At 32.7% G+C, this 26581-nt stretch overlaps 1 protein-coding gene across 4 annotated transcripts in view; it reads right to left on the minus strand.

The window, feature by feature from the left end:
• KIAA0825 (KIAA0825 ortholog) overlaps window positions 1–26581 on the minus strand; it is a 540869-nt gene that overhangs the window by 364647 nt on the left and 149641 nt on the right. For all 4 annotated transcript variants that reach the window (XM_031949172.1, XM_023496065.2, XM_031949211.1 and 1 more), the window contains exons 5-9: window positions 24643–24804; window positions 16574–16668; window positions 12979–13206; window positions 7079–7344; window positions 4510–4660 (exon numbers count right to left, since the gene is read on the minus strand). In XM_031949172.1, coding sequence (XP_031805032.1) covers window positions 4510–4660; window positions 7079–7344; window positions 12979–13206; window positions 16574–16668; window positions 24643–24804 — 902 coding nt within the window. The remainder of the gene's footprint in view (window positions 1–4509; window positions 4661–7078; window positions 7345–12978; window positions 13207–16573; window positions 16669–24642; window positions 24805–26581) is intronic.

Consider the following 26581-nt stretch of genomic DNA (forward strand, 5'->3'; position numbering starts at 1 on the left):
CTTTGAAAAGCAAGCAAGTAGCATGTGGAATTCAGAATTTAATTTTAAACCTAAAGCATTTTTTAAGCCACAAGGACTCTGAAAATCAATCCAAGAAATGAGGGGGGAAATGAAATTAAAAACACAGAGAAAGGAAATCAAAGAAAAAATAATTTATTTTTAAAAAAAGAGTAGAGAACTTTGCCCAAGAAATAGCTACTTTCAAAAAATAGAATTGAAGTACACAAAACATGAGATAATAATTAATATTAGTACAAGTCAAATGACTAAAAATATTAGAAGAACATGTGAGATATCTACTATCAGAAACAACAGAACAAATCAAAGGAAGGTAATTTTTTAAAGAATGCCTGAAGAAAAAATATGAATCCAAGCTAAATCAACTAATCAAAACTATTTATAGCAACATGAAAAAATACTCTAATTCACTAATGATTGGAGAAATGCAAATTAAAACAATTCTGAGGTTTTTCACTATACTTATTCGACTAGCTAATGGGCCATAAAAGGAAACTGACAAATGTTGGAGGAAATGTGAGAAAAATGAGACATCTATGCATTGTTGGTGGAATCATGAACTGATTTAAGTATTCTGTAAAGCAATTTGGAATTATACCCAAAAGGCTATAAAATCATGTATACCCTTTGATCTAACAATACCACTAAACTGCCCGTATCCCCCAAAAAATTTAAAAAGAAAGAAAAAAGATCTTCTCAGGGCAAAGATTTGGAAATTAAGAGATGCCCACCAATTGGGGAATGACTGAATAAAGTGTGGTTTGTGATTATGATGGGATATTATTCTTCTATAAAAAATGATGATTAGAATTCTCTCAGAAAAACCTGGCAACTCTTCCATGAGCTTATGCAAATTGAAATGTACTGTGTACAAAGTAATAGCAATGTTGTGGGATGATCAGTTGTGAATGAATTTGCTATTCTCAGCAATATAATGATCCAAGACTATGCTGAAGGACTTATAATAAAAAATACTATCCATACCCAGAAAAAGAACCAATTGTGTCTGAATGCAGATTGAAACATACTTTTTTTCTTTTTTCTTTTATTTTCTTTGAAGATTTTTTTTTGTGGGGGAGAATGGGGAGATCTATGTTTTCTTTCACAAAATGACTTTTATGGAAATGTTTTGCATAACTTCACATGTGCTTCCTTTCAAAGGAGGTGGATGGGAAGGGAAGATGGAAGAGAATCTAGAACTCAAAGTTTTAAAAACAAATGTTACAAAATTGTCTTACATGTAACTGGGAAAAATATTTTTTAAAAAGAAAACATGGGAAATAGCAACAGGGATAAAATGATGAGCAAATTAGTTTCTAACACGGGTAGAAGAAACAGTGTCTTTAGAACTTTACTTTCTTCAAAACAGAAACTAAAGAAGAAATATAGGACTTGTTTGTTCTGATATAGAGAAGGGGGGTACAAAAGGAATACATTAGGAAGAGGAATTTAATCTTTTCATAATTGAGATCTGCCCTATAATAATAATAATAATAATAGAAGGGAGGAGATCAAGTATCTCAGAAACATTATTAGAACTGTTATTAGAACTAGCCAATAAATGGCTTCAACACACATATTATATTTTTTAATCTTGTTATATACATATAATATGTCTCTATACATACATACATACATACATGTACATGTGTATACACACATATGGAAATAAGTGGGAATTCTCTCTAAAAGGGAAGGGATAACTAGTTACAGAGAAAAAATATCATAAATAAAACAAACTAACCATTTTGGAAAAAATTGAATTGTCATGTTGTTTTCAAATAAACATCCAATAAGAAGCCTAAAATGTGAACATCATCTTCCCAATTAAAGTAAACAAGAGCAAAGAAATATATGATATAGAATTCAGAAAATGGAATATGTCTCACTTTTCTGAATTTAATAAAAATGTGTAGACATAGAGCAAAGAGAATTGGGCAACTGACCTAGACTTGGAGGTAGGGAGATCTGTGGAAAATTAGGAAAAATGGAATAAAGGTCAAATCAGTGAGATGCAAAAAAGCAAGCAAGGGGAAAAGTGCTGTCCTAGCAGGTAGATGGAAAGTCAGTAAGCAACTTAAGGGAGTCCTAAATCAGGGCTGTGAGAGTGATAGAAATACAAACTATTCCTGGACAAAATCTATATTGTTTTTCCTGTCTCAGTCCCAGGGCTATAAAAAAAAAAAAAAGGACATCTTTCTCACTTTCTTTTTTTATTTGTGTGTGACTGTGATTGCTTTTAGTATTATTCATTTCTATAAATGTTATTTTTAATTGATTTCTCATTAGAACTGTTTTAGTTAGCTAAAACTGATTTAGTTTGTAAGATTCTTATTTAACAATGAGATTGAGAATATAGGGAGACCAAATCTGGGAGAAAATACTGAAGTTTTAAAAATCTAGTTCAGATTTCTCAATGTAAATTGGCTAAAAAGAGTTATATATTTTAACTAAGAATATAGAGCAGTAGAGGGAGATAGAGAATAATACTTGAGGTCAGATATCTTCTGAGACACAAACTGATAACAAGCCGCAAGCTATCAACAAAGTGAGAGTAATCTGACTTTTACTTTCAGAGCACTAGCAACTGTTTTGAATCAAAACTTCCACTCCTCTGAAGAGCAAATTGAAATAAAATCATATCTACTCAAAAAGGAAGAGGGAGGGAGTAGGAAGTGTTCCCCCCCTCTCAGTAAGCTGAGAGATCAGGTAGCCTTGCTCAGGAGCACCTCTTGCTGCCTCATAAAAAGTATAGAAGATTAAAATCTTTAAAGGATTCTTAATCAGAAACTGAAAGCAAATGCCAAAAGATTAAGTCAGAGCACAAAACAAAACAAAACAAAATAAAAACCTCTTAACCTTAATTAAAACTTTGTTATTAAGACTTGAGAAACAAATAATTTAGGGGAGAGAGAACTCCTGAAAAAAGGATACCATGGAAAAACTGGTTGGCTCCATGGTTATATGGAGTCCAACACAAGGAAAACGCACATATCTACTGAAATATTTTTGGCCCAAGAAGGCAGCATCCACTGACCAACAGTAAAGGCTGAACATAGGTAGAGGTCATTGGATTATTTGAATGTAACTTAATATGGTTTACATCAGAATGAAGTTTATAGAGCAGTTACCATCCAAGAAGAGAATCAATAGGCTCTCCATGTGAGACATTAGCCATGAAGTCGGCCAAAATGTTGACAAAGTGGAATCTCAAATGTCTAAGTTTGATTTGTTTATGGAAATGGGAGAATTTCTGGTGGCAATTCTGGCCCAGGTTATCACCACAAGAATTTATAGAAAGATTATTTTTAAGGAGTCTGGTCTCAGTGACAAACATAATATGTATTATGTATGATAATGGATAGAAACTCAACATGAGGATAACAATCATAATACTACTACTAATAATAATACCAGAGCAGTGTCTTGTCTCAAAACTGTGTCTAGCCAATGATGAGAAAAAATATAATGAGAATGAATTGTTATTGTTTTTAACAACAACAGTATTATCAACTATTTATAATAACATTTTAGGGTTTGGAAAACATTTGAGATATATGATCTCATTTGAGACTCATGACAATTCTGTGGTACAGGTGCTTCCTTAATCTGCATTTGTGGGGAAACAGAGACCATAAGAGGTTGTTTGGCTTATCCAGAGTCATGCAGTTAGAATTAAGTTTAAAGTAGGATTTGAAGTCAGGCTTTCCTGATTCTGCAATATCACACGGCATCTCAACTAAGATCAGTACTAAGGTGAATAATATATAGACATGGACACTAAGCAGCACCCAGAATTAAACAGGTGGGAGGTAGCCTCCCAATGTGTTCCTAACTTTCTCTTTACAAATGATGATATGTTAAAAGAAAATTATGGTGATATTCTATAGCTATATATCATAAAATACTACATTCTCCAAAAAATGAAGGTTGAGGGTCCCCTAAAGGGCAACAGGAAGTGTATGGTGGGTGAAAGTACACTGTAATATATTCCCAATAAATAATTGTACAAGAAAAACCAAGTGCATAAAAAAGCCTATTGTTCAAACTCTAATATAAAGTTAGATGGACAATCTATACATCAGTCCATATATTTTGGACAGACACTGAGCAGATGGGGGAAAATAACAAGAAAAAAATGAAGCATTACCTATCATCAGTACCTCAGAAAACATGAATGTTGCATTTGTCTTGGCATCATCATCCTGTTCTCTGTGTTCAATTATTTTCCTTCTCAGTATACAGTATTGCTGTACTCCAGCTCAAATTAAGATATTTTTATTTTAAGCAGAAGGAGAATACTTATGTCTAATTATTCCATAATTTTAAAAACTATGTTTTTCTAAGTATAAATCCAATATTTAAAAAATATTATTCTAACAGTCCTTGTGTTCAAGTAATACCAATATTATGTTTTTAATTAGTCAGAAAGCAGGTAGGCAGTCAAACATATTTGTGTAAAAAGGAGAAATAGTAAACTGAACTTCACACCTCATAAAAAGCTTTGTAGTCATCCCAGTGGTGGCTCTCTGCATCTTGTAAAATGCTTGTAGCACAAACTCTGACGCAGTAGTCTGTAATTTGAAACTGGAGAGTGCTGATGAGTTCCTGATATCGTTGGACAGGCACTAGGAATAGGGGTCTGTTAAGAGGGAACAATCAAAGAGACAGAAATTTAAGGCCTATGCAGTGGGAGGCATCAATCTCCAGAACTACAAATGGTTCTGATTATTAAATATTAATCATTCATTTTCTCCAGTACAGTTATCTAAAACCTATGTTCCTATTAAAAAACAAAAAAAGCTGGTCTTTGTTTCACAAGTTCTTTCAAAATTATACATCTGATATTCTATAAATATACTCTTTAATGTTAGACAAATTTCACTGTCAATAAGTCACTAATGGATAAAATTATTCACTGTAAGCTTCTTTCAAAGATCATTACATTATCTAGGCAACTGATACAGAATTTCACAGTTGGAAAGGACTTCGATAACCATATGATCCAACTATTTCACTAACATTCCTTACCAATGCTCATTCAGTCTTCCCTTGAAAATCTCCAATGATGTGAAAATCACTAACTAGTAGGGTAACTCATGGCACTTTTGAATAGTTCTAGTTATTATTATTATTATTAAATTTTTCCTGACCACAAAATTAAATTTGCTTTTTTGTAACTAGCACCCATTACTTTCATTTCCTTCTTCCTTAGTGGCCTAATAGAAAAGATATTATCCTTCATCTGCCTTATCACCTTTCAAATACTGGAAAACAGCTATTCTATCTTGGAGTCATTTCCCCAATTCATTTAATTGATCCTTTGATGAAATGAACACAAGACCCTTCCCTATTCTAATGATCCTTCCTTTGGGCACCCTATCTTATTACAGTCATTAGAGAACCACATGCATTTTTCAGAAGTAATGTTTATGAAAATACCCTATGTTCTTCTACCACATATTTTTAAACTTTAAAATTTTAATTATGTAGGCAGTATCTTTGAAAATTCAGGGAAAAAAGTCATTTCTGACACTTTAAATTCAACTATGTTGAATTTAGATTTAAATTCAACTATATTAACATAGTTAAATTCAACTATGAATCATTATTTCTGAAAATTTAAAGAACTAAAATTAACTAAAATTTTATTTTAATAATTATTTTATTTCTTTTTCAGCTATTTCTTTCCAAATTATTATCCTTTATACTAAGAAGAAGCATCACTTTCTAGTGTATATGTGTAAATGGTAGAGCTATAAGTAGGGGACTAGTAAGTGAAACTTTGCACTAAAATTTAAGGAACTGGTAGCATTTGTACTATTCCAGCAAGGAGAAGTAACTGAAATTACTATATAGTTATCAAAAATAATAAAATTACAATAGGAGGCTTTCTCCTAAGAGCAGCAGTACCTCAGGAGGCCCAGACCCATGTTGAGTGCTATCCTCGTGGATGTTTCTCTATCAGTGACCTTGCCAATTGGTTAGAGTCTTTACCTCTTCTCCATAGGGTAGTGTCTCAAGTTCTTTTTTCCAACAGAAGCTTGTATTCTGAGAGTTGATATTCTCCTATATTCCAAGTTGAATTTGTTTTAAAATATTGATTTGAGGGTATCTATCATGCTCTTTATCCTGGGGCATATTTTATGATGTTCATGCCGGGAACTAAAATTTCTAATTATAGCTCTGGTGACTAGTTTTCTTCTCTATTAAAAGCATAAGTGGCCATTGATTAATGGCTGCCTCAAATGTTAACAATAGCAATGAGGAATAATAAACAACCATATTATCTCCCTTTCCTTTCTCACTGCTGCTACTTGGGATTTTCTATGCAGTTTCTTCCCTGTATTCATCTTTATCTCTCTCATTCAAACCAAGTTCAATTCGGGCTGAAGTTGTGACACCAAGCTTAGTGAGAGAGAAATAGAGAAATAGTGGATGAGAAATTCTTCCCTAGATGTTCCATCCTTTCTGTTTTGCACTCACCCCCACAACCCTCTCATCACCAAAGCCGGTTCTCAAACTTTAGAATTAACTTTTAGAAAACTACTAATAAATAGAAAATTACCTATATCAATAATATTTCCATTCTTTTTCCTAATCACAGAAATAATATTAGATTTTTCAAATATCTTAGAAGACACTAATATTAAATTGTTGTTCTACATTAATCACCAAATAGGTTCAAATGAACTTTCTACATGACCGTGAATCACTAAGATGGCAAAAAATTTATAGATGTAATTCATACCCAAACACAAAATTCCTTCAAATTTTATGTAATCTCTTTCTTTGGTAGACCTTCATTTAAAAAGATAACCAGAAAGACAATTGTCCTATGTCTGTATTTAAAGAATATGTAGGGCCTTAAAGGTCCTAACTTCCAAAATTTATGTACATTATAGTTTTATATATTCCATAGCCTTTCTTTACATATTAAAAAAGATGAAAACTGCATTGTGATTATTAACTAATTTGTAGATATCATATAACTATTTAACTTCTATGATATCATAAGATAAAATAAAACTTTAAACTATTAATTTTAAATGATACTTACTTCTTACTTGTTTCTTTCATCAAATCATCATAGTGCATAAAATGCTGAAAGACAAATATTGCTGTAGCGAGAAGAGTATATAAATTTTGCAAGGGTATTTTGGAAGGAACTTCCTTGCTTCTCTCTTCCAACCTTGCCAGGACAGCTGTTGCTACTTTGCAACAGGCCTCCACAAAGTTTGCTCTAATTTCCTGAAATGAACCATCTCTGCATGCGAGAGCTAGAGGAAGCATCATGTCAAGTTCTTCCATGATGTCAGAACAAACCTAGGAGAGAAATAAATGTGGCATTGAGTTATTTGTGTTCTGTCAACACTTATGAACATTATGACCAAATTCCTAAATTATGAATTTAGCATCAAAAAACAAATACATTGACTCTGTAGTACAACTCAGGAAGAAGAAACAAAACTTTTATTTCAAAGGATGAGATACCAAACAATACTTGTCTTTGAGTAAATGCTTTCTTCCTCTGCTTTCCCCAGAAAGAAAAAGGGGAATAAAGGGAGCCATAATACCACTGACTTGTAATAAATAAAGATCTGAAGAATGAGAGAAGAAATTGTGTCAGGCATGAAGTAACATGTAACTAAACTAGCTTTGAAACTTTGATGATGAGAAACTTGTAGGGTGGAAAGAAATGACTGGGATGGGAAGAGTCTCTTTCAGGGCCAGAGCCTGCGTTGGAGTCCACTCCACTTCCCTGTTAGTGATATGTAAACTGAAAGGAATGGCTGAGATTACTGGATGAAGCAGCCATGGTAAAATTCATTTTAAAGGCAGGTTTGCAGCCAGTGACAAAACTGAGCACTAGAAAAGCAAACCAGAGGAGGAAGTGGAATCCCAGGTAGTGAATTCCTTTAACTGATTAAACGCTGCCTCCTATAGGGTATGTGTAAAAAGCACCAAATTGGGAAAGCTTGCTAGCTAGTTAGTAACCAGCATTTGAACTGTGATTCCTGAATGAACAGAAAAGCAGGAAGGCCAGAAGGAAACACATAAGTGGCAGAGCTTTGAAATTTATAAAATATATCTTATTATATTTAGATTTATTACATCTATACTAGGGGAAGCTAGGTAGCACAATAAATAGAATATGAGGTCTAGAATCAGGCCTTCAGTTCAAATTCAGTATCAGACACTTATTAGCTAGCTGTGTGACCCTGGGCAAGTCACTTAAGCCTTTGCTCCAGTATCCCATTTGTAAAATGAGTTAGAGAAGGAAATGGCAAACCATTTCTCAGTATGTCAGTATCTCAGCCAAGAAAACTCTAAAAAAGCATCAGAAAGAGTTGGACACAACTGAAAATGACTAACCAAAAATATTTAAGCGGCATAATAGAGATTCACAGATTTTTGTAGAATCATTTTTTAAATTCTGCTTTGTATATAGAAATGTCCTTTTTATTTAGAATTTGTTAAGTTTTCAGAATAATGATAAGTAAAGTTAAAATATAAAACACAAAATAACTGTGGGCCTGGAAGTCCTCCTGTTTTAGGAAAAGCCAGCAGAATGATTCAGGGATATCTTGGCCTGGAAGGAGGTAAGAACTTCAGTAGCTTCCATACCCCTGAATAAAGAAGCTGTGAAGAGCATCTTTAAAGTTCCTCAGTCATCCAGCCAAAGTAAGGCCTGCAAAAGATGGCTGAAAGTACCATTTCTTGCTGGCAAGGAGACTGAACGTAAACCACCCCACCAATTCCCTTGGCATTCCTCTCAACATAAACTTTGATCTGCATACCAGCTCTGTGCTCCCTGCTCTCTCTCCCCAGTGTCTTGCGGTCTAGGTCTGCCTAGCCCAGTTATAAAAGCTATAAAAAGCCACCTGTTCTCCTCTGGTCTTAGCATTTTCCCATCTCTCCACAAGTGATCCCTGAGGGATCTGATGGGTTTCCAGGGCCTCTGACTGCCCTGCTCCCTGACTGAATTTCTCCTAGTAAGGCTTAGCTCGGTTTATTTTCTCTCTGCTGGCCTTCATCTCTCTCCTCCTTCTGTACTGTGGTGATCTTCCCTTCCCTACACTGTACCTTACAATCTCAAACTTCTCTCAGATTACATTGACATACAACACAGATGGTACGTTTTCTCAATATGTATGATTTTATTAATGATGTTTTCTGAATATATGATTTTATATCCTGTTGTAAAGAACTACATATCAAGCCATATTAATCTGATTGACTATTAATTATTAAGCTACGCTAGTCTGACTTCCTAGGAATGTAGCTCAGGGGGAAGGGTGAGCTTTTCAAGGGTAGGGGACCAAGCCAAGAAATTATTTGGATAAATCTCCACAGACCATTAAGATCCAAAGAAGGCCTAAGACCAGAGCATAGAGGTATCCAAGTCTCAGAGAACAACAGAGCTTCTTGTTTCCCCCAAGTATTCTTTGCTTACAGTAGGTGGAGCACATAATTCTTAGGATTAGTATAGTAATGACAATGCTCAGTCTTTATCATTTCCTTCTCTAACTCAATTTACAGTTAAGGAAACTGATTCAAATGGGGTTAAGTGATTTGCCCAGGGTCATAATGAAGCTGGATTGAACTCGGGTTTTCCAAACTCCAGGGTCTATTCACTGAACCATCTAGTTGTCACAGATAGATAGTAGAGCTTATCCAACCACCATGAGCTAGCAAAAAATGTGTTCCACTGAGTCCAATTAGACAAGTGAAGTTGAGAGCAGATTTGGATGCTTTTACTTGATTACTACCCTATTGCTGAGTCCTCCAATTCATTGTTGAAAGGCAAAAGACCACAGTTTAGGACCTGACATAGAAAAAGCCTCTTCCTATACCTCTTATTTTTCTTTCATCCTTGTATTTTTCCCCCCAAAAGTTTGCATGCTGAATGACCTTCCCCATCACTAGTTCTCTTCATATTGTAAGATTTATGGGCACGTCCAATTTTGGAAGTACTAGGGTTGGGCCAACCTGAATCAAGTGCTCCATAGTTCCTCTCCTTGCTCCTCTACCCACAATAACCAGAGTCGGGGGGTGGGGGTGGGAGGGTGGGGGGGGGGTGGTGGTAGGTGAGTTTTATACCTATATAAAGCATTAATATACTTACTAAATTAACCAAATTAATATTTCCTAATGAGCCAATTTTTAAGTTGTTGACCTCCTCTTTGTGTTAATTTTTTTTTTTTTTCATTTAAACTATTCTAAGAAGTGGTAATTATCTGGGCAGCTAGGTAGTGCAGTGGATAGAGCACTAGCCCTGAAGGCAGGAGGACCTGAGTTCAGATCAGGTCTCAGACACTTAATGCTTCCTAACTGTGTGATGCTGGGCAAGTCACTTAATCTCAATTGCCTCAGGGGAAAAGTGGTAATTATCAAAGTCAATGTCACTAATTTTATCCATTTCCCATTTTTTGGCATCAACAACTCATTGAAATAGTCCATTTGGAGGTTGTATAATTAGTTTCAGGCAACATTTCCTCATTTTTAACATGTCTCCTACTTTGGTATTGCTTTTGACTTTTACTCTAATCAATAAATCTAACTATATAGATATAACTGATTGTGAAATGGTTCCCATATTAGTTACCAACTAGATTTTGTCTATTAAAATGTAGTGATTTCACTTTTGTTTTTTTCGTTTGTTTGATACTCACTGTAACCAGCCTCTTTTAACTTTGTTCTGGAAAGTTAGAAAGTTCTGGAAAATATGTATCACGTTTATGATATACATGTATGTAGTTTCTGAATATCAGATGACTCTTCCACTCCTTAGTCCCAAGTCATTTTTTTTCCAATTTCTTTCCTTTGTCCATATTCAGATTGATACTACCAAGTATCAACTTCTATGTTTACTTAATTCATCAGCAATGTCCTTTGGTAAGAGGTGATCAATTTTCCAATAAAACAATTAAAAGTTAGACTCGTTTCTCCTGTATTCCTGATCAACTACTTTAAGTTTATCCATAGCTCTCTTCACCATTGAGGATAGGAAGAGATATGGGAATAGACTCCAAAAAAAGTTTGGTTTTGTTTTTAGCTAAAGAAACACATGAATCCTTCCCTTTAAATATGGAGGAGTGATCATCTGCAAGGAGAAAAGTACCACCACCAATTAAGTCACATAAAGTAGTAAAGCATGTAATCTTAGTGCAATTTTAAGCTTTAATAATTTTAGAAAGTATATATGCTATAAACTTACAAAAGCCCTACTTTTTTTTTAATTACTGAACTAGTTTTGGGAATTGTGAATAAATTTTAAAAACTTCCATTTTAATAAAGTATCTTGTCATTATTCATTATGTGTACAAGAGTTTCTAGATGACCTTTTTCTCAGACTAGTGGATCAGTAGAGTAAGTCCTCTTGCTTGCTATTCAATCATTCAGTTTTCTTTTGGATTATATAAAAAATATTATCTACACATTAAAATCTCATCTTTGGATGATTTTTAACAAATGAAATTGAGTCACTAAGCAGCAGCTAATAAAAGATTTTTTAAGTTCAAAAAGCAAATAGAATGATGTACAATGGTTATACTGAATTTTAATAAAAACATCAATATTTTAATACTTAAAATAATTTTTAATTTTTCATAAGTTTATAGCTTAATACTTATGAATTTGCTAAAGCTTAAAACCACACCAAGAATTTGGAGACATCATATAGAGAAAATAAACATACTAAATATTTATCTGCATATCTTTTAAATTATTCTAATGATATTAAGTTATGTTTCCACCAAATTTCTTGAATATTTAACTAACCTAATAAATTAAAATTTTTGACAATCAACTATATATGTCAGATTAGTTCAAATAAATCTAAAACATCAATAACATGAATTTAAGATCTGCTTATAAATTGTAGATAAGGGGTCATAGAGGTGGTGTTTTCTAATTTCAATCTTTCTCAAGGTTGGAGGAGAACGATCTGTCCAAAGGCCAATTCTCCATAAGTGGCTATGGTTTACAATTGCCTGATAAAGATTTCTGACAGAGGCTCCAGTGAGGGAATGCTTCTCTGAAATAGAATAGATGATCTTCAAAAATTCTCTTTTAAAACTCTTTTAAAAAAGATTATAATAGGAAGGAAAATCAGTGACTTTTACACTAGATTGTCAACTTTTTTAATACTGTAGTTTGGATTTCTTTATGAATGTAATTACTTCTTTTTTACATAATGTTCCATATCTATATTTCTTAAAATTCTTGTAAGTATTAAAGGCTGAGTCACATGATATAATGGCATTCATATGAATAAGAGAAAAAGATTTAATAATTGACTAAATTGGCCACAAAAACTCAAAAGAGCCTGTTCCTACAAAGGATCACCTATTCTGACTTGCTTACTTCATATGAAGAAAGCCACATTTCTAATATATGTGTGTAGAAACCTGTGTTCCCACCCCCTTATTATGAATAAAGGAAAAGCAAGCAAGGAGAGGGCTGAAAAGTCCTTCCAGTTTCAGGCATCCACTAGTAAACAGTTTTTGTGAAATATACTTAGGTCTTACTCTCAAATTCCTCACTAACAATACTATTAAACTTTGTGAAATTATAATCATTGTACTAAATTTTCTCTTTGCTTAGATATAAAATCAGAGCATAAGCAGCTTTCAAAAAAAGATGAACAGTTTTTTTCCCCAATAAAAATACATGTAAAATCTTTTAATAATTAAGTTGTGATCTTAGTCAAACTGTGAAGCAAGATATAACATGAGGCAAAATTAACTGGAAGGATAAATATTTCAAATAGAGTAAAAGTAGAGTTTGAAAAATGAAAAAGGAAATTAGAACATTTTAAAGACATAGTCAATCTTGTAATAGCACTGATTTCATAAATTCCCCATGAAAAAATATATGGAAGATTTCAAAGTTGGGAGAGCATAAAATCCATTCCCACTGTCTCCCAGCTCATTTTAAATCACTTAATATACTTGCCTTCACAATTTTTTTTGGTTGGTCTTCCTCAGGAGTTGCTCTGCACAGCTCCCAAACTGAGTGAACATTTACAAGACTCATAGTATAGTTTACAGCTGAAGATTTTTCATTCTGTTCACGATGGAGAATTTTAATGGCATGATCTTCCATTGCTATTGTTAAACAACGAACCACCGAAAGAGACACCTCTTTAAATGCACTTCTCCAGCCAAAATCTAGTAAAGTATACTGAAATGAAAATGTTTATAATATAAACCCAAATCCACAATGAATATTTTTATTATTACAGATGTAAAATTATGGTTTTTATTATACAAGCTTAACATAGTTATTCTTTATTTACACTATAAAAATTATTCTTAAAATGCTGAAAATATTACCTTGTGAAGATAGTATAATGTAATAAACAAAAACATATGCATTCTTAACTAACATTAATATACTGACATTTCATTTTAACTTGTGGTAAATTTAATCAAATTTTTAAATTTAATTTATTTAACGTAGTCCATAACCATCTCTAGGAGAGCTAAAAACTCCATTGATTTATCACCTAATGTAACCTATAAATTCAATATATTTAATAACATCTAAATTAAATTTTAGTTATTTTTATAGTTTATTATTAATATATATTGCCATGTTACTATTAAATATTAAATCATTTATTTCCTTTGCATTATTATAACTTTTAAAAATACCATTAAAATATAAATTATTCAGAAAAAAGCAAATTATCACGTTTGTTAACCTTATTCAGAATTTTTTTTTAGCTTATGTACCTCCCATCGTGATAGGTAGAATTACCTTTAATTCCATTAAAATAAGACATAAAATAAATTGTATTGCTTTTTTTTTTTTTTGCCTATACAGTGGGTTTAAAATGTTTTTCCCCATTTTATAAAATGCAGAGTTGTCAAATGGTTAGAAGTATAATATAGCTTCAGGTAGTGGGAAAAAACTAAATTGGGACAGGAGATAAGGGCTTAAGTTCTGGTCTTGTCACTAAATAGTTATATGAACTTAAGCCATTTCCTTAGTTAGTCTCCTTGGGACTTAGTTTCTTTATTAGTAATAAAACAAAAGAACTGGAATAATTTATTGTTGAAGTCTCTTTCAATTTATTATCTCTATTATAATTTGCTTGTTTTTTTTTTTAATGTGCTCAATCATTTAGTCAATAACATTTATTGCATTAGCAGGAAAACATGCAAATCACTACACTGAATATTTGAGGCAACAATTTATAAATATACATTTATGTAGAGGCAGAGGTGAGGAGGGAGTGTATTCCAGGCATTAGGAATGTCACAGAGATGGGAAACAAGAGTCTCTATGTATGAGGAAAAAAGAGAAGGTCAATCTTGTCAGAAAGTTATTTGGGATCAAGTCATGAAGGGCTCTAAAAGCTAAACATAAATAGATAGATAGATAGACAGACAGATAGATATCGATGTACACATATATGCATATACACTTGTATAGATACATATAAAATTCCCAAGGCAATTGAAAGCTTTAGAATTTACTGAGTAGGTGAATGACATTTTCAGAACAAAGCTTAAAGAAAATCACTTTAGCAGCAGTAGTTAGAATAGTCTGGAGAAGGAAAAGACAGAAATAATCTGGATGAGGAGATGATGATTTTAAGCAGGATGGCAGCTATTGAGTAGAAAGAAAATTGAATGCAAGAGATATTGTGGAGATAGAAATGGTAAGCCTTGATAACTGGTTTTATTATGTAGAAAGGAGAAAGAAGTTTAGGGTATGTTATACATATACTAGAATACTGTGGTGCCTTTGACTGAAATAGGGAAGTTTTGAAGAGTGGAGCAAATAACTGATTAAATTTTGGACAAGTTGAATTTGAGATGTCTCTGGTACATTTAATTTGAAATGTCCAATAAGCAATTAATTAATGATGTGGGACTGAGACTCAAGTAGGACACTCAGGCTAGATCTATAACATGGGAATAATCAATATTGCTAAACTCAAAGAAGTTGATATCAAATGATAGAGAAGAGAAGAGAAGAGAGCACCAATAGAGCTTTGAGAAACACCCACAGTTAGGGAGAGCAATGTGGATGATGGGTCAACATTGGAAATGAGAAGAGATTAGACAAGGAGAGGGTAACCAAGTGTGGGGCATGGTTACCAGTGTCAAATGCATCAAATAGGTCTAGAAAGATGAGAACAGAGAAAAGGCCTAATAGATCTTGTAGTGAAGAGATTATTAACAATTTTGAAGACAGTAATTTCAAGATTAGGTAAGAAGAGATCATAAAAAAAATTAATAAATGAATGATGGGACTTGCTGCCTGAAGGGGAAGCAGACTGCCCAATTTCCACATCCCTCTTTCAGCAAACACATAAGTTTCCACTCGATTTAATTTTGATTAAATCATTATTATGATTAATTATGATTAAGGTGTCTAATGAGAAATTATAGAAACTACTTCCTCCCCAAAGCTGCACAAAAATTCAGGCAAAAGTCAACAAGCAATAAGAGAGAGAGTCCAGCAAAGTCAGTACTGGGTTGCCTTTCAACTAGATAAGAAATAGGGTACATAATGCTTTCTAGGCTGTGTTCAGAAGAAGCACAAGTAGAGAGAACTCCACTAAGAAAGTCCCAGGGTGGTCAGAAATTGGGGCAGGGATCTTGGCAGTAGGTAGCAACCAGCATAGAGCTGCAATCCTCAGAGTGGGACAGCATAGGTCCAATGAAAAAACAGATTTGACAGTCTTCTGCATAGGAACCTAAGGAAGGTTATCAAGAGAGAACAACAATAAAAGAGAAGACAACTTATGGAAGAGTGCTATGACACACCACAACCCAAAGGCTGGGGCATGGAAGATAGTCCTGCAATGTAGAATAAGAGAGTCTTGCTAGAGTGGTAAGAGGAGAAATAGGAGGAGCAAGGTCACAGAAGGAAAGGACCAAGAGTGTGATCAACGGTGTCAAATGTTGCAGCCACATCAAGAAGAAAGAGAATGAAGACCACTGAATTTATCAATAAAGAGATCACTAGTGATCTTGAAGAAATAAGTATGGTGGAGAAGACACAAAAAGAAGAGAGTGGGAAGTTAGCAGGGCGGGATTTGAAGTGCAGCATTACACTGTTAAAATAGATTGTCCTGACTGATTATTCTTTTGGCATTATTATTTGTCTATAATAGTTCATTTTTAACTATTCTTTATCTTTCCTTTTTGTACTTCTCATTTCATTCTTTCCTTTTTCTTTTTCAAATTAGCTAATGCATAAATTCTTATCATCTTAACAAATCTTAGTGTTCCTGTAATGCAGAACTTCTAACTGAAAACAAACAATCCTAATCCTGAGCTCAAAGTTCTTTCATCAGAGGCAATATAGGCAAAGAGACAAAGTCTATCCTGGGCAGAAAAATATGTATGACTTAAGTAATAACCCACCTTAGGAAGGATTCTTATTTTTTAATCAAAGACTTACCAGGTTAATTTATTTTTCCAACCAAGTTATAAAACTCATGTAACTAGGATTTAGGAAAAAATATCCTGAACCATTTTGTTGGTGTGTAGGAAAAAACTCAAATGACTAAGAGTTCTTTCAAACTTACCTCTTTTATCTGCAGTAATTTCTCAGGTAGTATGTTAGTTTCATTTGCTCTCGCTTCCTGTATTAAAAATTCTCCACTAGATTTCTTCCAAGCTCCTATGCAATATTAAAAATAAAGGTCCAAGTTAAAATTTATTTTGTCGAAAATTTAAATCCATAATACTTTCTAATATATCAATATCATTTATAAAAACAACAAAACATAGTAGAATGCTATTGTTATGATGTGAAACTCAAGTTACATATAATGTTTTTCATATAACATGATAGAATCTACATTCCACTGTACTCATAATTTATAGTTATTACATAAAGAATAGCTACTTTTTTATTTATTTTGGTTTTTTTGCTTCATAGTTACTTGACCCTAAAAAGAATACATAATTTAAGGGTAATTAAGTAAAATTAAGTAAAAAAAAAAGTTTTTGTGAAATAAATAAACTGGAAGATATTACTTTTAAAATTTGAGAGTGATTTCTATTTCAATATGTCAAAATAAATGACACCTTTAACTATCACACATATATTTAAAAAATGAAAACATTGGGAAAAGTAATGATTTTCTGCTATATAATAAGTAAATGTCCTATTCTTTGTTTCAGATGGTCAAATTTTGAAAATTTCATCCCCTTTTACTGTCCAAGTTAATGGAACATATTTGCAGTCTTATTCTATCTAATCTAGTTAATCTAAGATGGAATTAAAAATTAAATATATGTAGCTACTTCCTCAAACACTTTAATCAACAAACATTTATTAAATACCTACTATAAACCAGTCATTGTATTATAATTCCGCACACACACACACACACACACACACAAAACCCTTCTTTCAAGCAGTTTACATTCCACCAAGTTGTATATCATTGTTATGTTCTAGCAATTGAATAGTATTCTATAACTATAAAAAATTATTTGGAAAAAATAGTTATCTTAGGCTTATCACTTCACTCCACATATATTATATATTTTGTCCACTTGAAGGAATGTGTCTCTAGGCACAGTCATTTAAATAAATCCCATTTTGCTAACTTCAAAATAAATAAGGAATACATTTTCTAAGGCTTGTGTGTTTGGTGAGCATTTTATAGAGAGTTCAAAAAGAAAACTGTCCTGAACTTTATTATACTTCCTTAAAATTCGAATCCTTTGGGAGAAAAAAAAAAAAAGAATGATTTTCAAACATAAGACTAGAAAGGATGAGACCAAGCTCATTTTCTTCACAGTGAAAAGCTCCAATCCTCTTTCTACCTTATTTCACACATTTCCAATATTTTATATACCCATTATTACAGCTAAACTGGAATGCATTGCTACCCTGAACTCTCTAGTATCCATAATTTTACTTGTGCCAACCCGCTCACCACCACCCAGCTCTCTGTTGAAGCCTCTATGTAAAAGTCCAACTCATGTGCCACTTTCTCCACGCAGCTTTCCCTGAGAATAAGCTCTTATCCTGTAAGATTCTTTCTCTTCAATTCCTCATAGAACCTATGCATTTATCTTGAAATCTCTTGTTATCATGGTTATTCTGCTAAGTCCTACATATTCCATTACAATGGAAGCTCCTTAACAAAATGGTCTATCCTGTAGTTTTGTTTTTATATTCTCATGTTAAAGTCTATTGCCCATCTGCACAGTAGCCACTCAGAGTTCTTGAGTTGTAATGGAGTAACTTTTTAGATAAATTTTAAAATCATCACTTTCAAAATACAAGTATATCATATTAATCAAACTTCAATTAGGCCTCTCTAGAATTATAGTTTCCCAAATCTAAAAAGAAAAATATATTGAAAATACAGTCAACTTAATTTTTAGAGAGAATATGGTCACTTTTTTTGCTCATTATAATAGCACAGATATATGTATGTAGAATTTAACTTCAATATATCTAAAAGAATGTCTAGATTAAAATAGTGGATCACCTAAATGCCAAAAAATACAAATAGAAAATCTTTTTTTTTTCTTTTTCCATTGAGTTCCCTATGATTCATTTTGCACCCCTAGCTAGTATCTGCAATGTAGTTTCTTTCACAGAGAGTAGAGGTTGGCAGTACTTCTCTGCGACATAACACTTTCACACCCAAATTGGTCTTCATAGCTTCCCATTGTGTGCACTACAAAGCAACCCGCCTTGTTGGCAGCTAGAAGTGTGAACTATGTCTTTCTTTTCTCCACTGTTCTTTTCTGGCTCACAAGCAACCTCCCACCAAACACAGAATCTGTAGAAGAGACTACATCCAAGAGATAATGCTATGAAAAAAGTAGGAAGAGAAGCCCAGGTGGCCACCTTGCAAATTTCCAATGTGGAAGCCTTCGACCTCTCTGCCCAAGACGCAGCTCTAGTACTGGTGTAATGAGCTTTACAAACCCTGGGAGCCTCTTTACCTTAACTACATACGCCTCCCTAATACAATCCCTTAACCATCTAGCTAAGGAACTCTTAGAAGCCATTTGACCCCTCTTAAGACCCCCTAAGAGTACAAACAATCTTTCAGAAGATCTGAAATCTTTGATTCTTCTGAGACAAACCCTAAGTGTTCTTCTTACATCCAATTTATGCAGCCATGGCTCTTTGTCATCGCTGGGTCTAGAGAAAAATGAGGGCCAAGAAACCTCCTGGTTTAGATAAATCTCAGATGCCACCTTCGGCCAAAAATGAGGAACTGCCCAAAGACATTCTTTATTTTGAAGTAGCATTAGATATGTTCCAAATTTCAAACCTGAAGAAATTCCATAAGCAACAAAGTATACTGGCAGCACAGTCACAATCAAATAATGTTCTATCATAATAATGGGTCTTCAAAAATGTCAAAGTGGCCAAATAGAAGAAAAAAATAAGTGAAAACATCATTGCTATCTTCAAAAATCTAATTAATGTCAATTTCCTAATTATTGGTCTATTCTAAAATCTTTGGGGACAATATTCTATGGTCTTGGGGAACTAACAAACATCAAAAGAAAAGTTTAAAAAATAACTCAGTCAACTTGATGTTTTGTTTCTTATATATGAAGACTCCACACATCTGAATATTGTGAAACATTTGGATGATGCAATTGTGTTTTCAATTGCTTCAGATTATTTTTGGTTATGTAGACAGCTATACTTCTAAGTTCCTTGGTAGCAAAAAATTCTTAACAAAAGAATATTCAACAAACCAGAATGATTCTTAATCTGCTTGCTATAAACCATATACAGGATTTCTTTCACTCTAAACAAATATTTCAAATGGGAAATTTATAAAACTTGGTTTCTTTGATCATTCTTTCCTTTCCTTATTAAAAATCTATTCATTAGTGATAAAAATGGGATTTCACAATAGGATAATGAACAGAACAGTTATGATTTTGTTGGCAATTTCCCTAAGAATGATTCTCTTCAGGTAAACATATGCATATAGTTCTGTAATGCTAAATCATGTTGGACTCAATATAAAACATAAAAATTTCTATAATGGGAAATATATATTATCATCAAAAAATGTTTTTGTGCCCAGATATTTCTTGTTCAGACACTTCAAAGTTCTGCACTTTAAAATTCCTTCCAATAATTACATCTTCTGAGATTTAACTGCATTCATATAATGCAGAATTCTAACTCTAATATTGAAATTGTTTCTACCTGCCATGTTGTTACCTGATAAAAATGCTCAATGAGGCTTAATGTGATGTAAATATATATATATAATATATATTAAAATATATGTATTATGTAGTGTGTATATATATATATATATATATATATATATACACACATGAAACAGGAATATATTTTTCTTGCCAAGATTTTACTTTTTTAAATTAAACTTAATTTTTAATTAGTAGAAATCTATTTTCTTTTTCCTTATACCTACCACCCCAAGAAAAAGTAAAACAAAACCCCCCCCAAAAAATTCCCTGGTAACAAATATGCATTGTCAACCAAAACAAATTCTGCATTTGGCCATGTCCCCCAAATATGTCTCTTTCTGTACCATAAATCCATCATCTTTCTGTCAGGAAGTGAGCAATATGCTTCATCATCAGTCTTTAGTAACCATCCTTGGTTATTGCCTTGGTCAGAGTTCTTAACAATGTTCAAAATTGTTTGTTTTTATAGTGTTTTTGTTGTTATTATATAAACTGGTCTGTTGGTTCTACTCATTTCATCCTTTATCAGTTCATAAAGTCTTCAAAAGTGTTCATTTTTATAACATTAATGTTATGGTAAAATTGTTCTGTTTCTGTTCATTTCATTCTGCATCAGTTCATACAAATCTTTTACAAACCCTTAAAATCATTTCTTTTCTTAAAAAAAATTCCTCCAGCATAATAATATTCTATTACATTTGTTTAGCTATTTCCTAACTGATGGATAATTAGTTTCCAATTTTTTGCCACTACAAAAGAAATTGCTATAAATATTTTTGTACATGTATAGGATATTTTCCTCTTTTTTTTTAATCTCTTTTGGGTATTGGTCTAATAGTGCTATAACTAGCTTAAAGGACAACATGCCCCACTACTAATTTTGAATGTATAATTCCAAACTGCTTTCCAAAATGTTCCCAATTCATATCACAACCTCTCCAACATTTGTTTTTTTTTCCTGTCATTTTTGCCAATCTCAAGGGTTTTGAGGGCTTCTCTCATTAAAAGATTTTGAAATATTCTCCATCAAACCAGGTCTGACTAGTCTTCGCTCTCTATCAAATGGAACACAGATTTTTTTTATTTCTGGAACCAGGACCTGGCTCCTTTTTTTCAATCCAATTTTGCATCATGTTAATATTTCTCAGAGGTCATTCTAGTTTTCAATGAATTTAATAACCATTTATTGAGGATTCGCTATATGTAAGGAGGTGTTCTAAATAGTAAAGAAGTAAAACAGCAAATAAGATATGGTCATACACCCAAAAATTTCACAATCCAATATTTGCAAATAAGATATACGTATAAACATGCAACAAAATATGATGTCTACATAGGTAGGTATAATGTACAACTGAACTATGAAAGGAAGAAGATAATTTTGTCTTAATGGAATGAGAAAGGCATTTCACCTGGCTTTAATCCAGTTTAAAGAAGAGATAGGAAATGAGAACACTCCAAATATTCACAAAGGGAGAAAATAAGGATTATATTTGGGGGAAATGAAAATATTTCAAATTGTCTACTATATAGAGTACATTAAAGTATGGGTGTTTAGAATATCAGTATAAGAAATGTAGATGCTAATTAGTAGGGAATGGAAAGTCATGAAAATTTTTAAGCAACTGATGAATAATTCTGAATTGTGTCGGAAGAAGATTAGTTTTGTGTTTAGATTATTTCTAGTCTTTTATTTCTAAAAAATAATAATAATAATAGACTTTCTACGCAGGTTTAAATTCTCAGGGCAAAAATAGTGAAAAATTAATCCCACGCTCCAATCATCTGAATATAGGAAAACCCCATATATACCTGGGCTTATCCTTTTTTCCAGATATACCTAACCCCAGAATTTCCCCAGGAAGTGTTGTGATATGGGAGCCATGTGCCAGTAGCTGCTGGAGATCTAACTCAGACCTGTAGAATGGATCTCTTCATATGAGTGGATGATACTGATGAAGGAGACTGAGAGACCATTACGTTGTCTAACCTCTCTCCTCTTCCCTCTGCCTCCAATTTATTTCATTCCCAGTCCACAAGCAACACTTGTGTCAGGAAAGGCTGCCCCACAACTCCTTCAAATGTCATGATTTACAGCTGTGGAAGCTCTCGGAGAATTGACCTGTCCCTTCACCTAGATATGGTCCTTAACAAGTCCCCATAGCTGTTCACAGGTCTCTAGGTTCTGAGTCAGGGATGCCAAAGGTCTTGAATATTCTCTACAAGTTGCAAGTTTGGGAACTAACTATATTACATGTAGGATGCACAAAGTCAAAATCTGTTGTCCTTAAAAGCATCCAAATGCAATATTGTTAGCTATCACAAAGAAAATATATATTATCCCTTTTTGAGAGAGGACTTTATCTATCTTTGACTATGTCATTCCCCCAAAAGAAAGATTTTTTTCCATGGTCTTCCCATTGCCTTCTAATAAAATCTAGTTTCCTTAATTCCATTATCTTTACAGACTTATATTAATTCTCTTATGTAGCTATTCTTTTCTGCTTTATTTACTTGTCAGTTTCAGAAACCTGTTATCCACCTATACCTCTTCCTGATTCTAGCTTTGAAAAGCTTTTCTGTAGCATAAAACAATTGGCACATGATCCCCCTTCTATCTTTAGGGTCTCACTTAAATTCCACATTACTTGTTCACTTTCTCTGACTGAAATGCATATCTTTCCATGGAATTTACAAAGCCTTAGAAGATTAAACATGCTTTAAAAAAAAACATTATATTTGAATTGGCAATGTAAACAACTAATTTGAAGCAGTTAAATAATTACATTAAAAATACAAAATCTTATCAAAGTATAAGTATACCTATTTCCAGATTAGTGCAAATAATGAATCTCCTTCAATAGTCTTATTATTTAAATTTATATTACATACTTTCTTTGGGCTAGAACCAACCGTATTTTACATAATTTTTCTTAGATTAATGTGAATTCAAATACATTCATCTATATCGGAGAATTCATTATTTGCTCTAATTGGGACCTTATCATACAATTACTTTTTTTCCAGAATTCCAACTCTGATAGAATTCATCATACAAATTTGTATTTCTTTTCTAATTTTGCTGTGCAGCCAATATGTGAAGTCAAAGTTCTGGCTTCAGATCCTGAAATAACTTTCAGCACAATTACATAAGGCAAGTCATTTCCATTCTCTAGGCAAAAAATAAAAGAATTTGATTAGGTGATCTCCAAAGTCCCTGAAAGCTATAAAAGTTTATTCCCTGATTTCTCTAAAAAGCAGTACTATGTCTTCAGAAATTTAATATAATATTTAAAAAATAATATACAAATAAGTATTTCCTTATAATTTTAACTTCAGGTATTTTATTATAATTGATATTTAAATCCATTTCTATAAAAAGAACAATGTGAAATATTTCCCTTTTACATTTGAAATTTTGATGGAATATTGTCCCAACATTTAAGCATATCATATTCCTGATAAGGGATTTGTTAAGAATTGAATTGCGTCTGTAATTTCATCAATGTGGAGCATGTCTAGTGGAAAATGGCCTCCACCAATGAAAATCAACACCTCAGCTGCATTAGTTACAACATTGTAAAGTTAAGTAACTTGCCCAAAGTCACGAATCATTAAATTGTAGAAGAAACAGGACTTGAATGCAAGACTTCCTGATTCTATGCTAGCTCTAGTCATCACATCATACTGCTTCTATTTTTAAGAATTACAAAAAATCCTATTACATTTTTTTAAACTTCTTGCCTTAAAAATCTCCTCACAGAGCCCTTTTAAAATGTTATAGAATATCTTTTAGACCGGCTATGGACTCCAAGTTCTAGCCATGGGGCCAATCTAGTGATGACCCTTGTTGAACTTAGGCAGCCAAGTCCTCAGATCATAGGCATGTACATTAGGATATAACTTGTCAGAATTTACCCTGCTATTCTATACAGAGAAATATTAAGAAAAGATTTTATTGGAGGACTTTTTTATTTTTAAAAACATACTTTTTTTAAACTAACATTATTATTTTAGTTTAAATAACTATGGCATTTTTAGGTATACAGTAAATCTTAAGATATGAAATAACTTTAATTCAACTTACTTATCTAATAGATGAGGAAACTGAAAACAAAGGAAGGTGAATGACTTACTAAAGATCATAGAATCCTTTGATAAGAGACCCTAGGACCAGAAGCCAAGGCTTTTGATTCTCAATCAAATGCCCTTTTTGTAATACCATGCTTCTTCTGAATGATTTAGTATTTACAAGTGTCTTATCTAGGAATTAGACTTTTTATCAAAATGAATCCAAAATTAGTATTGTTCTGCTAACTTCAGAACATTTTGAAATCATTACAAAATAATGATGCTCATATACTAAGAGTTAGTGGTGGAGAGTGTGGAGGTAGAGGAGAAATAGACTATAGGTTTATATATTAAAAGATCAACTTACCTGAAGTATGTCTGGATATCTTGGGCAGTGAGAGCAATTCTTGGGAAAGGTCTTGAACTTCCTTTTCCAATTTTAACAGAGGTTTTATGAGTTGTGATAGGAATCTGAGTTCATATAAGGAGAGGCAGATGTTTCTTCCTTTTCGTGGGCATTCATGAGTAACTATTCAAAGAACATATTAATAAGGTGATAAATAAGATAATTTTCTTTGCTTTTTCAATAATTTTATTTCTCTTTGATTTATTATTTCATCAGTATAGGGAAATCTTTAGCGAGGAAATTCCCTCTCCTAACATAGGTCATCAATCACTCAACAAATTAGCCTTAGAAAGTTATTGAGGCTCTTTGAGATTGTGACTGCTTAGAGTCACAGTCAATGTGTGACAAAGTGAAACTTGGACCCAGATATTCCTGACTCTAAGACTGACTCTTTAGTCATTACAACAGTCTTCTAAAAAACGTGTTAAGTTGAATATTTTGTAAATCAACATAGAGTAGTTTTCAAAGATTCTCTTGGAAAATATTTAGAAGAATTAAAACTATTAAAGAGAAGATATAACTCTAATGAGACATCCCACAATCTTAATTGTATCTATCTCCTAATATAAAGTGACACCTTGATTTTTTTCCTAAAGCTATAATATACCTTTTGTGGATTATACTATTCATAACTGAAGACTTCTTTAATTCTCCCTGTACTATTTTTCCTTACTTACTCTCCTTAGTACATGTTATTATAACTCCTGATTCTAAAGTTTGCTGCTAACATTTCCTTACTTGCTTGCCTTTCTCAATGAATTGGCATCTGGTTTGCAGGATTCCTTCCTATTTCAATCTCAATCATCATTCACTGTAACTTCCAATATTCACAATAAAAATTCTCTTAATACCCTCGTATCTCAGTTCATAAACTTCTAGGATTTTCATTTATCCACTTGTACTTACCACAGGGTATTCACAGAGGAGGCTAAGCATTAGGTTTCACTATCAAACAAAACTGTTCTAACCTCCAGGATCTGAACTCTGAATTTTCCCTTACTCATCACCATCTGCTGTACTTTCTCTTCTCCCACCAGCTTAAACTTTTTGACTCTACTCTTTGCCCTCATAGGACGATCTGATCCCACTGATTCACCTCTACTATAATAGTTTATCACTTCTATTCTGGCTATGTTGATATTCTTGATTTCATAATCAGCTATTTCAACACTGCACTCTTCTCCATATTTGATTCCTTACCTTTATCTTCCACTATTCCCATCCTGCAAATTCCCAAACCTAGGTCAACTGAACCATCTGCTCCTACTCAAGAGTGCTGGGAAAGTCATGAAATCACACTGATTTGGTATACTACAAATTCATCCTATTTAACCTCAGTCAAGACTTTGCTACATACTCCCTAAAGTGGCTGATTCAAAATTTTCTCCTTTCAAGTCCTTTCAAACTCAATCTTTACTTCCCTGTCTTTCGACAGATTAATTCAGCTTCTACATTACTGAAAAGTTTAATAACTTCTATCATAACTATTCTTTCCCTCCTCCGTACTTTATGCCAATATTTAAAAAAAAAAACTTTATATAGTAAAACAAACCTCCCTTTTCCTTAAAAAATTAGTTACACGCATCCTACTTTTCATAAAACAATTTATGAAATGATCCAGTTCATGTTTAAATAAAACTTAAAATTTCTAACAGCAAATAAATCTTAAATATGTGCATTAAACAATATGATGTGTTCTATGATAAATCACTCATAATTTTCACATTTAAAACTAAAAGATAATAATCCTAATAATAATGTTACTGTTCCTGTGAAAGGTGCTCTCATTTTTTCATTACAACACTGCTGTTTTTATTCCATGAAGACTGAATATATCATATTTATTCAAAGTAAATTAGTTCCTCCTTCATTCATATTAGAATATCTAGGCTATAAAAAT

The sequence above is a fragment of the Sarcophilus harrisii genome, chromosome 1 (assembly GCF_902635505.1).
Source record: "Sarcophilus harrisii chromosome 1, mSarHar1.11, whole genome shotgun sequence".
Classification (NCBI taxonomy): Eukaryota; Metazoa; Chordata; class Mammalia; order Dasyuromorphia; family Dasyuridae; genus Sarcophilus; species Sarcophilus harrisii.